At 47.6% G+C, this 17006-nt stretch overlaps 1 protein-coding gene across 1 annotated transcript; it reads right to left on the bottom strand.

Moving 5' to 3' along the window:
* Nucleotides 1-4671: 4671 nt before the first annotated feature.
* Nucleotides 4672-5381, bottom strand: LOC139229733 (histone H2A-like). Its single transcript, XM_070861278.1, has one exon. The coding sequence runs from the start codon at nucleotides 5335-5337 to the stop codon at nucleotides 4948-4950; it is 390 nt and encodes a 129-aa protein (XP_070717379.1). The 5' UTR covers nucleotides 5338-5381; the 3' UTR covers nucleotides 4672-4947.
* Nucleotides 5382-17006: the final 11625 nt, after the last annotated feature.

Genomic DNA, 17006 nt, shown 5'->3' on the forward strand with positions numbered 1-17006 from the left:
CTGCACTCCCTCAATAGCAAGAACGTCCTTGCTCAGTTTAGGAGACCAAAACTGAACACAATATTCCAGGTAAGGCCTCACCAAGGCCCTGTACAATTGCAGTAAGACCTCCCTGCTCCTATACTCAAATCCCCTCGCAATGAAGGCCAACATGCCATTTGCCTTCTTCACCGCCTGCTGTACCTGCATGCCAACTTTCAGTGACTGATGAACCATGACACCCAGGTCTTGTTGCACCTCCCCTTTTCCTAATCTGCCACCATTAGGATAATATTCTGCCTTCATGTTTTTGCCACCAAAGTGGATAACCTCACATTTATCCACATTATACTCCATCTGCCATGCATTTGTCCACTCACCTAACCTGTCCAAATCACCCTGCAGCCTCTAAGCATCCTCCTAACTGCTCACACTGCCACCCAGTTTAGTGTCATCTGCAAACTTGGAGATATTACACTCAATTCCTTCATCCAAATCGTTAATGTATATTGTAAAGAGCTGGGGTCCCAGCACTGAGCACTGCGGCACTCCACTAGTCACTGCATTCCGAAAAGGACCAGTTTATTCCGACTCTCCGCTTCCTGTCTGCCAACCAATTCTCTATTCATGCCAGTACATTATCCCCAATACCATGTGCTTTGATTTGATAGATAGATTTCTAGAAACAAAAGACATCAAGGGGTATGGGGAATATGGTGTTGAGATAGAGGATCAGCCATGATCATATTGAATGGTGGTGCAGACTCGAAGGGACGAATGGCCTACTACTGCTCCTATCTTCTCAGTTTCTGTGGGCATAGTCTCAAGATAAGGGGTCGGCCATTTAAGATTGAGATAAGGAGGACTTTCTTCACTCAGAGGGGTGTGAATATTTTTAATTCTCTAACCCGAAAGGCTTGGGTGCTCAGTCTTTGAGTATATTCAATGCTGAGATCAATAGATCTTTGGACTCTGGGAGAATATAGGGATGTAGTGATTGGGCGGGCAAGTGGAGTTGAGGTCCAAGATTAGCCAGAATCTTTTTAAATGGCGGAGCAGGTTGGAATGACCTAATGATCGACTCCTGCTCCTAATTCTTACGTCAGCAGAGAAAAACCTTTTTGAGTTGAAAGTTCAACATTAGAATCATGGAAACTTATGGCAAAGAAGGTGGCCATTCAGCCCATTCGATCAGACTATCCCATCACATGCGTAACGTTGCAAAAATGTCTGCACAATAATGTTTGCAAATCCTAGGAAATGTGATGGGGTGCACGCATCAGATTTTACCGACAACTCTGGTGCCCCGGTGAAGTAGTTGCAGCCGCCGATATTTTAAAATGCAGCACGCATGAGACAAACAGCACATGAGAACCTGGGTGCAGAATTAATTCTCTCCCGGGATTGAAGGTTAACAGCCCAGAAATGCTGGGCGCCTGAGATCGGGGCAGATATTCCAAATACAATAATAAAACACTGTAAACATTTAGGAAAAATAATTAGTCTTCAGTTTTAGTTTAATATTTTTCATTTGGTTTGGTGTTTTATCTACATTCTGCATTCCTTCCAACTGTATCCCGTCTATTATACAGGTTGAACTTCCGTTATCCGGCACCCTCGGGACCTGCACTGTGCCAATAAAGGATTTTGCCGGATGAGGGGAGGTCATTGGTCCGAGGGATGGGGGGGGCGGGTGGTGATGGAGGTTGCCTGGGGGGGTGGGGGTGCGGAGGAAGGCCCCCCAAGGTCAGGGGGTGGAGAGGAGGTCGGCGGCCTGAATGGGCCCGAAGAGTCGGTGGGCTGGCAGGCCCTAAAGAGTCGCAGGGCCAGTGACCCCAAGGTGTCAGCTGGCCCAGAAACGTTGGCACGGACCGAACAGGCCCGAGGATACGACCCGCCTGCCTGACCCCCCAGAGGGAGTGCTGAGCGGAGGAGCGTCTGGCCTGAGGACTGTGGCTGCAGGAGTTCCAGCAGGGCGACGGGAAGGCAGCTGATAACCCCGGCATTGAAGAGAAAGATTATATCAGTGAGTAGGATTTTGATCAGCCGCGTTCTGCGCATGTACCACCCAGAGACCGGGAATGGTGCCGGACAAGAGAGTCCTGGATAAGAGAGGTTCAACCTGTAATACGTTTGTAGACATCCTCTGAATTTAGTTGCTGTTATATCTATATCCTCCATTCATCCCAATTAGTTTGGTATTTTATCTATATCCTACATTCTTTTCAATTACTTACATAGAAAATAGGTGCAGGAGTAGGCTTTTCGGACCTTCACCCCCATTCAGTAAAATCATGGCTGATCATTCACCTCAGTACCCCTTTCCTGCTTTCTCTCCATACCTCTTGTTCCCTTGAGCCGTAAGGGCCATATCGAGCTCCCTCTAGAATATATCCAATGAACTGGCATCGAACTCTGCAGTAGGAAATTCCTCAGGTTAACAACTCTCTGAGTGAAAATATTTTCCCTCATCTCAGTCCTAAATGGCCAACCCTTATCCTAAGACTGTGTCCCCTGGTTCTGGGCTTCTCCAACATTGGAAACATTCTTCCCGCACCTATCCTGTCCAATCCCATCCAAATCTTGTACGTTTCTATGAGATTCCCTCTCATCCTTCTAAACTTCAGTGTATAAAGGCCCAGTTGATCCAGTCTCTCCTTAAATGTTAGTCCAGCCATCCCTGGAATCAGTCTGGTGAACCTTCGCTGCACTCCCTCAATAGCAAGAACATTCTTGCGCAGATTAGGAGACCAAAACTGAACACAATATTCCAGGTGAGGCCACACCAAGGCCCTGTACAATTGCAGTAAGACCTCCCTGCTCCTCTAGTCAAATCCCCTCGCTATGAAGGCCAACATGCCATTTGCCTTCTTCACCGCCTGCTGTACCTGCATGCCAACTTTCAGTGACTGATGAACCATGACACCTAGGTCTTGTTGCACCTCCCCTTTTCCTCATCTGCCACCATTAGGATAATGTTCTGTCTTTGTGTTTTTGCCACCAAAGTGGATAACCTCACATTTATCCACATTATACTGCATCTGCCATGCATTTGCCCACTCACCTAACCTGTCCAAATCACCCTGCAGCCTCTTAGCATCCTCCTAACAGCTCACACTGCCACCCAGTTTAGTGTCATATGTAAACTTGGAGATATTACACTCAATTCCTTCATCCAAATCGTTAATGTATATTGTAAAGAGCTGGGGTCCCAGCACTGAGCCCTGCGGCACTCCACTAGTCACTGCATTCCGAAAAGGACCCGTTTATCCCAACTTTCTGCTTCCTGTCTGCCAACCAATTCTCTATCCACGCCAGTACATTACCCCCAATACCATGTGCTTTGATTTTAAGAGGGAGATAGATAGATTTCTAGAAACAAAAGACATCAAGGGGTATGGGGAATATGGTGTTGATCAGCCATGATCATATTGAATGGTGGTGCAGACTCGAAGGGCCGAATAGCCAACTACTGCTCTTATTTTCTATGTTTCTGTGGGCATAGTCTCAAGATAAGGGGTCGGCCATTTAAGATTGAGATAAGGAGGACTTTCTTCACTCAGAGGGGTGTGAATATTTTGAATTTTCTAACCCGAAAGGCTTGGGTGCTCAGTCTTTGAGTATATTCAATGCTGAGATCAATAGATTTTTGGACTCTGGGAGAATATAGGGATGTAGTGATTGGGCGGGAAAGTGGAGTTGAGGTCCAAGATTAGCCAGAATCTTTTTAAATGGCGGAGCAGGTTGGAATGACCTAATGATCTACTCCTGCTCCTAATTCTTACGTCAGCAAAGAAAAACTTTTTGAGTTGAAAGTTCAACATTGGAATCATGGAAACTTATGGCAAAAAAGATGGCTATTCAGCCCATTCAACCAGACTATCCCATCACATGTGTAACGTTGCAAAAATGTATGCACAATAATGTTTGCAAATCCTAGGAAATGTGATGGGGTGCATGCATTGTATTTTACCGACAACTCTGGTGCCCTGGTGAAGTGCTTGCAGCCGCCGATATTTTAAAAAGCAGCACGCATGAGACAAACAGCGCGTGGGAACCTGGGTGCAGAATTAATACTCTACCGGGATTGAAGGTTAACAGCTCAGAAATGCTGGGCGCCTGAGATCGGGGCAGATATTCCAAATACAATAAAAAAACACTGTAAACACTTCGGAAAAACAATCAATTTTCAATTTTAGTTTAGTATTTTGCATTTGGTTTGGTGTTTTATCTACATTCTGCATTCCTTCCAACTGTTTCCCGTCTAGTTTTCAGGTTGAACTTCCGTTATCCAGCACCCTCGGGACCTGCACTGTGCCGAATAAAGGGGATTTTGGATGAGGGGAGGTCATTGGTCCGAGGGATGGGGAATAGCCAATGAACTGGCATCAACAACTCTGCAGTAGGGAATTTCTCAGGTTAACAACGATCAAGAGAAAAATTTCTCTTCATATCAGTCTGAAATGGCTTACCCCTTATCCCGTGTCCCCTGGTTCTGGACTTCCCCAACATCGGAGTGAGTGAATGAGTGTTTGTGAGTGTCTAGTATCGTAACATTGCAGACATTCTTTGCATTGAATTGTTGTTTTATCTGTATCCTGCAGTTAGGCCTATTATTTCCTGCCTAGTTTCCTAAATTTGAAGCATTGTGGTACTTGTAAGCTACCCTAAAAGAATTGAGACAACTCCTCATTGAAGTTACAAATAATCTTTAATAAATTTGATTACAAAGCCAAGTGTCAATCGTGCTATTTACACCTGTTAAATGTGACAAAACTATCGCGTTGGATCGTTTTTCTTTAGTTCACATCGAGCACGAATTCAGATCGTCAACTTTGAACAGTTTTCTAGCAAACCCGTTAAGTTCTTTAAAGTAAATTGGAAGAGAATGTGGATGAAGTTCTTTAGAAAGACGAGGTGGCCGGTTCTTAAAGAGCCTTTGGTGATTAGATCGGATTCTTGTAGTCTTCAGGTATAAACCTTGCTGGCGTGTCCGGTTTTCTTGGGCAGCAGCACGGCCTGGATGTTGGGCAGGACCCCGCCCTGGGCTATGGTCACCCCACCCAGCAGCTTGTTGAGCTCCTCGTCGTTGCGGATGGCGAGCTGCAGGTGGCGGGGGATGATGCGGGTCTTCTTGTTGTCACGGGCGGCGTTGCCGGCCAACTCCAGGATCTCGGCGGTCAGGTACTCGAGGACGGCGGCCAGGTAGACCGGGGCTCCGGCCCCCACCCGCTCGGCGTAGTGACCCTTGCGCAGCAGGCGGTGGATGCGGCCGACCGGGAACTGCAGGCCGGCTCGGGAGGAGCGGGTCTTGGACTTGGCGCGCCCTTTGCCTCCAGTTTTACCGCGGCCCGACATCTTACTCAATAACTCTCAGCAGCTCTGACAGGTGCCGCGGCGGCCGTCACTTCTCCTTTTATACCTTTCGGCCAGATCGGGAGGCGCTCGTTTTTCATTGGTTGATTAATTTCCCTTTGTCTCTGATTGGCATATAACTAAGCAGAACAATAGAAGTTTTACAAATATTTAGCGAATAGGAAGCGGCGTCCTACCCTTCCCTAATTAGCATAATTTGTCTCACGGACCAAAAGCAAACTTTTGGGAGCAATCTAAATTGGTTCCTAAAGCTACAGACTCATTGCAAACACATACACCCCACTGTATATCTAGACACCACACTCTATATACACCCAACACTATACATACACACCCAAAACTATAATAAATATATATACACACACAACAGTATAATATATATATATATATATACACACACACACACCCAACACTATATATATATATACATATACACACCGAACATTATATATATTTATATACACACACCCAACATTATAATAAATATATATACACAACCAACACTATATATATATATGAAACATTATAATATATATACACACACACCCAACACTGTAATATATACACCACACACCCAACACTATATATATATATATATTTGTACAACCCAGTTCTTCTTAGGCGGCCCCTCAAATCGAGGACGACTTGATCCACGCCAAGAAGGGATGTGTTCAATGAGTTCACAGGTGTTTCAATGAAGGACCTAATATTCTAGGTCTGGAACTTCACATTGAAGGGTGGAAGATGCCTGTGCATGGATTTATTTTTGGTGTGGTGGCCACTGACAGAGCTTGGTCTTGATCCAGTGGCAATGGTTAACCAAGACGGTTGGGGACCAGCTCTGCTACCTTAAAAGGAGCGGCAAGCAGCGGCAATAGGCAACTTGTTGGCCCCGACCTGCGAGGAAACACACCCCACTATATATCTATGCACCACACGCTCTATACACACCCAACACTATATATACACCACACACACCCAGCACTATATACTATATATGTAAACCAAACAACCTCTATATACACACCACACTCTATATATGCCTCACATACATATATACACACCACACACACCTATACACAACACCTACACATCTCAATATACACATCAACACCATACACAACACTGTATATATTCACCACCTATGTCAATATATACAACGACACCACATACACACATCAATATATAAACACCACACACATCCCTCCATATATATACCACACACACTAAAGATACACCACACACACCTCTCTCTCCATATATATACACCCAACACTATTTATCTGAACATTTTCACATTGCTGTTTGTGGGAGCTTGCTGTGCATAAATTGGCTGCCACGTTTCCCACATTGCATCAGTGACTACATGCAAAAAAGTACTTCATTGGTTGTAAAGTGGTTTGATACATACGGTGGTCATGAAAGGCACTATATAAATCCAAGTCTTTCAATATATGTAACAAAAATAATGCTGCTAATTCATTTTATCCATGCCATCTTGTGAAATGAAAAGAAATGCAATGCACAAGAGACTCCCCAGGGCAGCAAGGAAATGAAACAAATGAAGCAGTCCATACCTGCATGTAGCAAGACTGGAACGACATTCAGTAACTTTCACACCACATAATGAGGAGCTTGTGCAGGAGGGCAGCGGAATGTGTGCAGACGTGGAACCAACTAGGGGGGAGGCCATCTTAGACTGGGTGTTGTGTAATGAGAGAGGATTAATTAGCAATCTCGTTGTGCGAGGCCCCTTGGGAAAGAGTGACCATAATATGGTGGATTTCTACATTCGGATGGAGAATGAAACAGTTAATTCAGAGACCATGGTCCAGAACTTAAAGAAGGGTAACTTTGAAGGTATGAGGCGTGAATTGGCTAGGATAGATTGGCGAATGATACTTAAGGGGTTGACTGTGGATGGGCAATGGCAGACATTTAGAGACCGCATGGATGAACTACAACAATTGTACATCCCTGTCTGGCGTAAAAATAAAAAAGGGAAGGTGGCTCAATCGTGGCTATCAAGGGAAATCAGGGATAGTATTAAAGCCAAAGAAGTGGCATACAAATTGGCCAGAAATAGCAGCGAACCCGGGGACTGGGAGAAATTTAGAACTCAGCAGAGGAGGACAAAGGGTTTGATTAGGGCAGGGAAAATAAAGTACGAGAGGAAGCTTGCAGGGACCATTAAGACGATTGCAAAAGTTTCTATAGATATGTAAAGAGAAAAAGGTTAGTAAAGACAAACGTAGGTCCCCTGCAGTCAGAATCAGGGGCAGTCATAACGGGGAACAAAGAAATGGCGGACCAATTGAACAAGTACTTTGGTTCGGTATTCATTAAGGAGGATACAAACAATCTTCCGGATATAAAAGGGGTCAGAGGGTCTAGTAAGAAGGAGGAACTGAGGGAAATCCTTATTAGTCGGGAAATTGTGTTGGGGAAATTGATGGGAATTGTTGTAGGCATTAGGCACCTGCTGAATATATCAAAACACTAGGCATTAGGCACCTGCTGAATATATCTAAACTCATATAGGTTTAAAGTGGCCACATATAAAATGGCTGCCCAAGCATGATGCGTACTCAGTTAGTCAAGTAATGAACTGGGGCTGACCGAGCAATGACCCTGCGAGGCCCACTACCAGGAATGCCTTAGCTAACTCACTTGAGACAAGATAACTATAAATGAACCATTATAGTATCTGATGTGGAATGTCCTTTGACTAAGGACTTCACACAGCAGAGCCCGAGGAACAGAGATAAGGGGGGGGGCCCACCTCACATAACGAGGTCATTAATCAGCCCGAGCTGACAAAAAACGAACATACAGCCCCTGAGGTATCAGAGGAATTCTATTGGGTTAAAGAAATCTATATGTAATCTATAATCGGTATACTTGGATTGTGTCCAGCCGAAGTGGGCTGAGTAACTGTAAAGAACTATTGTAAAACATATAAATATCGATGAGTTTCTTTGTTTGTCCGAGAGAAGTGCCTGGATCCAGTCCTGATGCTTCCTCCCCGCCAGTGAAAATAAAGGCCGCATTGGCGTTGGAACCGACTCTGAGTGTTGAGTGATTCTTCTGAATAAACATTCAGGCTAACAGGATTGAAGGCCGATAAAGCCCCAGGGCCTAATGAACTGCATCCCAGAGTACTTAAGGAGGTGGCCTTGGAAATAGCGGATGCATTGACAGTCATTTTCCAACATTCCATAGACTCTGGATCAGTTCTTATGGAGTGGAGGGTAGCCAATGTAATCCCACTTTTAAAAAAAGGAGGGAGAGAGAAAACAGGGAATTATAGACCAGTCAGCCTGACATCAGTCGTGGGTAAAATAATGGAACCATTTATTAAGGATGTCATAGCAGCGCATTTGGAAAGTGGTGACATGATAGGTCCAAGTCAGTATGGATTTGTGAAAGAGAAATCATGCTTGACAAACCTTCTGGAATTTCTTGAGGATGTTTCCAGTAGAGTGGACAAGGGAGAACCAGTTGATGTGGTGTATTTGGACTTTCAGAAGGCTTTCGACAAGGTCCCACACAAGAGATTAATGTGCAAAGTTAAAGCACATGGGATTGGGGGTAGTGTGCTGACGTGGATTGAGAACTGGTTGTCAGACAGGAAGCAACGGGTAGGAGTAAATGGGTACTTTTCAGAATGGCAGACAGTGACTAGTGGGGTACCGCAAGATTCTGTGCTGGGGCCCCAGCTGTTTACATTGTACATTAATGATTTAGACGAGGGGATTAAATGTAGTATCTCCAAATTTGCGGATGACACTAAGTTGTGTGGCAGTGTGAGCTGCGAGGAGGATGCTATGAGGATGCAGAGTGACTTGGATAGGTTAGGTGAGTGGGCAAATGCATGGCAGATGAAGTATAATGTGGATAAATGTGAGGTTATCCACTTTGGTGGTAAAAACAGAGAGACAGACTATTATCTGAATGGTGACAGATTAGGAAAAGGGGAGGTGCAACGAGACCTGGGTGTCATGGTACATCAGTCATTGAAAGATGGCATGCGGGTACAGCAGGCGGTTAAGAAAGCAAATGGCATGTTGGCCTTCATAGCGATGGGATTTGAGTACAGAGGCAGGGAGTGTTGCTACAGTTGTACAGGGCCTTGGTGAGGCCACACCTGGAGTATTGTGTACAGTTTTGGTCTCCTAACTTGAGGAAGGACATTCTTGCTATTGAGGGAGTGCAGCGAAGGTTCACCAGACTGTTTCCCGGGATGGCGGGACTGACCTATCAAGAAAAACTGGATCAACTGGGCTTGTATTCACTGGAGTTCAGAAGAATGAGAGGGGACCTCATAGAAACGTTTAAAATTCTGACGGGTTTCGACAGGTTAGATGCAGGAAGAATGTTCCCAATGTTGGGGAAGTCCAGAACCAGGGGTCACAGTCTAAGGATAAGGGGTAAGCCATTCAGGACCGAGATGAGAAGAAACTTCTTCACCCAGAGGGTGGTGAACCTGTGGAATTCTCTACCACAGAAAGTAGTTGAGGCCAATTCACTAGATATATTCAAAAGGAGTTAGATTTACTCCTTACTACTAGGGGGATCAAGGGGTATGGCGAGAAAGCAGGAATGGGGTACTGAAGTTGCATGTTCAGACATGAACTCATTTAATAGCAGTGCAGGCTTGAAGGGCCGAATGGCCTACTCCTGCACCTATTTTCTATGTTTCTATGTTTCTATGTGTGCATATCAGTGAGAACGTAGGGCAGGGACTGAAAGTGCCAGGATCTCCTGCTCCTCTGCACTTGTGTGCCTTGAGAGTGTGGGATCGGGGGCTTGTATCACGTGTGCAGAAGACATCTCCTGCCTTATGGCCTTGATGCTTTCTGATGTGCGCTCCAACACTGTGACAAGGCGCTCCATCCTTTGATCGTACTGCTGAGTGATTGTGGCCATGCTGCCAGCTATCCCAGCCATGGTCTGCAGCATCTCGCTAGTGGTTGATAGCTGCACCATCTGGCTCAATAGAGTGAGCCATGCTGCATCTGCAGGTGGTTACTTGCAGCTGCTGTGTGCTGGGGCCTTGCTTCCCTTTGCGCCACGGACTCTGTGCTTGCTTGAGCTTGCTTGAGTTGAGTCTGTTGCAAACCCCAGGAAATCTGAGCCCGATGTCAAGATTCTGTGGACACTTGGCTGACTTGGCAGGAGGCTGATGTCAGCCACTTCCGGCTCCTCCAGGTAAAGGGGCACAAATATGGACCCTTCTCCCTCCTCTCTCTCCTGTTCATCCTTGCCCTGGGTGGCAGAGGTGGGAGCGGTGGACGTGGGTGATGTGGGCTGGGGTTGCAGGAAAGATCCACTGTCCTCGGCTGTGGAGAGCGTCGGGGTGGGAGATGCTGGGGTGTGGCGGCATCTGTGAAGGCCAGAGGTCGATGGACTCTCCAGATCCGTGGTATCTGACTCAGCATCTGCAAGTAGAGGACTAAATTTCAGTCTGTAGTGGGCGGGTGATGAAAGTGAGATGTGAGCCGTTCCATCTCACATGATGCCAGCAAGGAGTTCCATCTGTGCATGTCCGCACCAATAATGGGCGACAAAGTCTACATTCAACCACGAGTGCATTAACATTGCAAGTACTTTGCAATGAGCGTCACTGACACCAGAGATGAGTAGCCTTCGCCTGTGGTAGCACTGGATCTGAGAAACTTTTGTGGTTGGAATGCGGTGATGACCCACCAATGCCAACGCAAGCTCCTCCAGCCCGGTGAATTGGGCCACAGCTTCTGGGCCCTCTCCGCTCGCACTCAGGCTTGCTTGTTTGGCTGCTTGTTTTCTCTGCACAAAGAAACGTTGCAGCCTTTACCCACTTTGCTCATGCACCCGACACACTCACTCCCACACAAACACTCCCACACACATCGCACGCACAACCTTCTGGCCTTGGACAGGAGGGTGCGAATACATTTGTGCTCACTTTAGCTGCCGCCTCCAAATCGTTCCACCGTTGGTGGCATTGGTCCCCACCCCGCTCCACGTTGCCCGTTGCACTGACCATCTGACCTATGTCCATCCAAAGACATCGGTATTGGGCTGGTGGAGGCTTGCCACGCCCATCCCGGGTGAGTCCGCTGTACCTGCGCTCCACCTCTGTCACTAGCTCCTCCAACTCCTGCTCATTGAACCACGGAGCTCTGGGCCTGGTTCTTCATCGACACTTGCTGCCCACTCATCCTCTATGATATGGGAATGGCTGCTCAAGAATCTTGGTATAAATTTGTCAAACTGCCCCCTCTCCAATGCCACCTCGATCCTCTAACCTCCAACTCTCTCTTCTCTCTCTCCTCTTTCTCCCCTCTCTATCCTTTCTCTCTCTCTCTCTCTCCCCATCTTTCTCCTCTCCTCTTTCTCTCCTCTTTCTCTCCTCTCTCCTCTCTCTCCTCACTTCTCTGTATCTTCTCCTTCTCTTTCTCTTTCTCTTTCTCTCTCTCTCCTCTCTCCTCTCTCCCCTCGCAGGTGCAATTGAGTGCTCTCCTTTTATGGCCACGAGCACTTCCTCAATTAACGTGCAACGGCCACAAAAGGACTACAGGTCCCATTCCCAAAACTACCAAAAAACACTGAAATCCCGCACATGCGCAGTGGATGCCCTCTGAAAATACCCGAGTGGAGAGGCGTCCACCTGACGCACTCTCACGACGTTTTCCGCTGAGTCCCGCTCCCGCTCACCGACTGGCGCCTACTGCCGCTCCCGCTGCCGCCCACACACCGGCGCCGAAAGCGACTCCCGACAGGACCCGCCAGCAGCACAAAACCGACCTCCCACCCGGTGGCTGCCGAGAAATGGGCGGTCACCAAGGTCGGCCGCATAGAGTACAAAAACCAGGAAGTTCTGCTAAACCTATATAAAACACTAGTTCGTCCCCAGCTGGAGTATTGCCCCCAATTCTGGGCACCACACTCTAGGAAGGACGTGAAGGCTTTGGAGAGGGTGCAGAAGAGATTTACTGGAACGGTTCCAGGGATGAACGAATAAAGTTACGTGAATAGACTGGAGAAGCTGGGGTTTTTCTTCTGGAAACCAAGAAGGATTTAAATAGAGTAAATAAACAGAAACAGAGGCGTCAATAACTAGAGGGCACAGATTTAAGAATAGAATATCAGCATATTTTTTAAATGGTGAGAAACCTTTAGATGTTGGTGTTGAGAGAGATTTGCATGTCCTTGTGCAGGAAACACAGAAAGCTAGCATGCAGATACAGCAAGCAATAAGGTTGGCAAATGGCATTTTGGCCTTTATTGCAAGGGGGTTGGAGAATAAGAGTAAGGAAGTCTTTCTACAACTGTATGGGGCCTTGGTGAGACATCACCTGGAGTACTACGTACAGCTTTGGTCTCCTTATCTAAGGATCATCATCATAGGCAGTCCCTCGAAATCGAGGAAGTCTTGCTTCTACTCTAAAAGTGAGTTCTCAGGTGACTGTACAGTCCAATACGAGAATTATAGTCTCTGTTACAGGTGGGACAGACAGTGGTGAAGGAAAGGGTGGGTGGGGAGTCTGGTTTGCCGCACGCTCTTTCCGCTGCCTGCGCTTGTTTTCTGCATGCTCTCGGTGACGAGACTCGAGGGGCCCTCCCGGATGCTCCTCCTCCACTTAGGGCAGTCTTTGGCCAGGGAATCCCAGGTGTCAGTGGGGATGTTGCACTTTATCAAGGAGGCTTTGAGGGTGTCCTTGAAACGTTTCCTCTGCCCACCTGGGGCTCGCTTGCCGTGTAATAGTTCTGAGTAGAGCGCTTGCTTTGGGAGTCTCGTGTCGGGTGTTGGAGTGGATTTTTGGACATATACTTGACTAGTATATGGGACCAAACATTTGTTTTTATTTTCCCCTTTAATGAATTTTGTAAGGGACAATACTGATGCATTATGCTTTATAATAAAAACACAGTTAGACTTCAAGGTATGCTGGCCTTGAGTTATGGAGATAGGAAAGTGAGATAATGAACGACTGGAGAGATAAGTGCTGGGTATGTTTGTCTATACCAGTGCCAAAAAGCCTGCACTTGTTTATAATGCCTTGTCACAATGCAGGCTGGTTTATATCAAGAGCTCAGCCTTGGATATGAAACGCTTTGTAAACCTTGTAATGCGATGATTAGACTTAAGGACTAGTGCTAAAGCATTTGATGTAAAGTGACGTAATTTGTAAGATAAAAGAACCTCACTGGAGATACCAAATTGAGAAATGGTTCAGAGACAGGGGTCTCTAACACTTCTCCCAAAGCTTTGTCTCCGATTTAATAAACCTCTCTTTATATATTATACAGTCTCGGAAATACTTTTCCACAACATCGGGCATGCAGATCATGTGGCCCGCCCAACAGAGCTGGTCGAGTGTGGTCAGTGCTTCGATGCTGGGGATGTTGACCTGAGCGAGAACACTGTCGTTGGTGCGTCTGTCCTCCCAGCGGATTTTCAGAATCTTGCGCAGGCAGCGTTGGTGGTATTTCCCCAGCGATTTGAGGTGTCTACTGTACATGGTCCATGTCTCTGAGCCATATAGGAGGGCAGGTATCACTACTACCTGTAGACCATAAGCTTGGTGCCAGATTTGAGGTCCTGGTCTTCAAACACTCTCTTCCTCAGGTGACTGAAGGCTGCACTGGCGTACTGGATACAGTGTTGGATCTCGTCATCGATGTCTGCCCTTGCTGATAGTCGGCTCCCGAGGTATGGAAAATGGTCCACGTTGTCCAAGGCCACATGGTGGATTTTGATGACCGGGCGGGCAGTACTGTGTGGCAGGGTCAGGTTGGTGGAGGACCTTTGTCTTATGGATATTTACTGTAAGGCCCATGCTTTCGTATGCCTTGGTGAAGATGTTGATGTGGCTTGGTGTTCAGCCTCTCAATGTGTGCAGACGCAACTTTCGTCCGTGTACTGTAGTTCGATGACAGAGGTTGGAATGACCTTGGATCTAGCCTGGAGACAGCGAAAGTTGAACAGCTTCCCACTGGTTCTGTAGTTTAGCTCCACTCCAGCGGGGAGCTTATCAACTGTGAGGTGGAGCATGGCAGCGAGGAAGATTGGGAAGAGGGTTGGGGCGATGATGCAGCCCTGCTTGACCCCGGTCCGGACATGAATTGGGTCTGTAATGGATCCGTTGGGAAGGATCACGGCCTGCATGTCGTCGTGGAGCAGGCGGAGGATGTTGACGTACTTTTGGAGGCATCCGAAACGGAGGAGGACGCTTCATAGACCCTCGCGGTTGACAGTGACAAAGGCCTTTGTAAGGTACAAGCAGGCCATGTATAAGGGCTGGTGCTGTTCCCGGCATTTTTCCTGCAGGTGTAAAAAGCATGTCTGTTGTGCCCCGTAGGGGATGAAATCCGTACTGCCTCTCCGGGAGGAGCTCCTCGGCCACAGGGAGAAGACGGTTGAGGAGGACACTAGCGACAACTTTCCCAGTGGTTGATAACGGAGGTGCCTCTGTAGTTGCCGCAGTCGGACTTGTCCCCTTTTTTAAAGATGGTAACGATCACTGCATCTCTAAGATCTCCTGGCATGCTCTCCTCCCTCCAGATGAGAGAGACGAGGTTGTGTCTCGCCAGTAGTGCCTCTCCGCCATACTTCAGTGCCTCAGCAGCGATTCCATCCACTCCCATAGCCTTGTTGTTTTTTAGCTGTCTTATGGCCTTTTCTACCTCATTCAGTGTTGGGGTCTCACTGAGGTGGTGGCGGGTAGCATGCTGCGGGATGGAGTCGCGAACACTCAAGTTAAAGACAGAGTCTCAGTTGAGGAGATCTTTGAAGTGCTCCTTCCAGCAGGCCCTGACTGCCTCGGTGTCCTTGATGAGTGTTTCCCTGTTCTTGGCCAGCAGTGGGGTGGGGCCTTGGGAGTTTGGTCTGTAAGTGGCCTTGATTGCGGTGAAGAATCCTCGCACATCATGGCTGTCGGCCAGCTGCTGGATCTCCTGTGCTTTCTCCATCCACCACCTGTTCTTTAGGTCCCGGGTTTTTTGTTGGACCTTACCCTTTAGCCGTCTGTAATGCTGCTTTGCTGCTCCCGAGTTGGGTTGCTGTTTAAGGCTCAGAAATGCCCTGCGTTTGCAGTCTATTAGTTCTTGAATCTCCTGATCATTCTCATCAAACCAGTCCTGGTGTTTCCTGGTTGAGTGACCAAGCGTCTTTTGCAGGCACTGGTTATGGAGGCCTGGGGGGCAGACCAAGCGCTGTGGGCATTCTGCGTCTCGGAGTCATCAAGGCACGCCAGGTTAGCTGTGAGGCACTGATTGTAATGGGCTTTCTTAGCTGGGTCCTTAAGTGCCCCAGCATTGACTTTTTTGCGACACTGCTTCTGCTGCCCCCTTCGCTTTGGGGCTAAGTTGATGTCAATGATGGATCTGATTAGGTAATGGTCCGTCCAGCAGTTGTCAGCTCCTGTCATGGTGCGGGTGATGCGCACATCCTTGCGATCCCTGGCTCGGACGATGACATAGTCGAGCAGGTGCCAGTGCTTGGAGCGAGGGTGTTGCCACGATGCCTTGTATTTGTCCCTCTGGCGGAATAAGGTGTTGGTGATGACAAGTTCCTGCTCTAGACATTTTGTCAGGTGTAGGGTACCTCTGGAGTTGGCTTTCCCTACCCTCTCTCTGCCAATCACGCCTCCCCAGAGGTCTGTGTCCCTGACGACCCTGGCATTGAAGTCGCTGAGGAGGATCAGTTTGTCACCCGTGGGGACGCAGGTCAGGGATTTTTCGAGGTTGGAGTAAAAACCCTCTTAGGTCTCATCTGTTGCATCGAGTGTTGGGGCGTAAGCACTGATGACTGTGGCACACTGGTTCCAGGATAGGATGAGTCGAAGCATCATGAGGAGTTCGTTAGTTCCACAGGGGGAATCTTGGAGGTGGTCGACCAGCTCGTTTTTGATGGTGAAGCCGACTCCGTGGAGGCGGCGTTCTGCCTCTGGTTTCCCTTTCCAGAAGAAGGTGTAACCTCCACCTAGTTCCTTCCCCTGTCTGCCGGGGTCTCGCTTAGGGCGGCGATGTCAATATCAAAGTGTCTAAGTTCCCGGGCAATTATGGCGGTGCGGCGTTCTGGCCTGTCGCTGTTGGGGTTGTCCAGGAGGGTCCTGGCGTTCCCGGTCCTGAACTTCATTTTAGAGGAGTGGAAGATGCTTGTGCGTGAGTTCTTTTAACGTGGGGTGATCGTTGCACGCCGGCTACCACATGGGCTTAGCTGAGTGAGGTCTTGGTCCAGTGGCAAGGGAGTCCAGGACGACTGGAGACCAGGCACTGCTGGATAAACATACGAGGGCAGAAAGGATTATGATTTGCAGAAAGGGTGAGATGAAGTTGGGTGTCAAGTCATGTGGTGCATAAACACTGGCATGGACCAGTTGGGCGGATTGGTCTGTTCCTGTGCTGTACTCTGTAGCTATATATTGTCCTTAGCCCGTGTCTGGTATGTCCAATGTGCAATGCTGACAGCAGACAATTAAACGCATTTTGTCAGCGAAATAAATGTATGCAGCTGATTATAACATCTCACATCAGTAAAACTGGAATGTTTAATGTCTTATTAGAAGTTTTTCAGTGATAACATGCCCCAGCCATCTGCAATACCTTTGCTTGAATGTACAACTCTTCTTTGCTTATTGTGCGTGGCTCTGAAAAGAGCCGTT

This window comes from Pristiophorus japonicus, chromosome 19 (genome assembly GCF_044704955.1).
Source record: "Pristiophorus japonicus isolate sPriJap1 chromosome 19, sPriJap1.hap1, whole genome shotgun sequence".
Taxonomy (NCBI): Eukaryota; Metazoa; Chordata; class Chondrichthyes; family Pristiophoridae; genus Pristiophorus; species Pristiophorus japonicus.

Excerpts from the sequence above, each read along its gene's own strand:
- LOC139229733 (XM_070861278.1), bottom strand. The coding sequence starts at position 5,337 with ATGTCGGGCCGCGGTAAAACTGGAGGCAAAGGGCGCGCCAAGTCCAAG.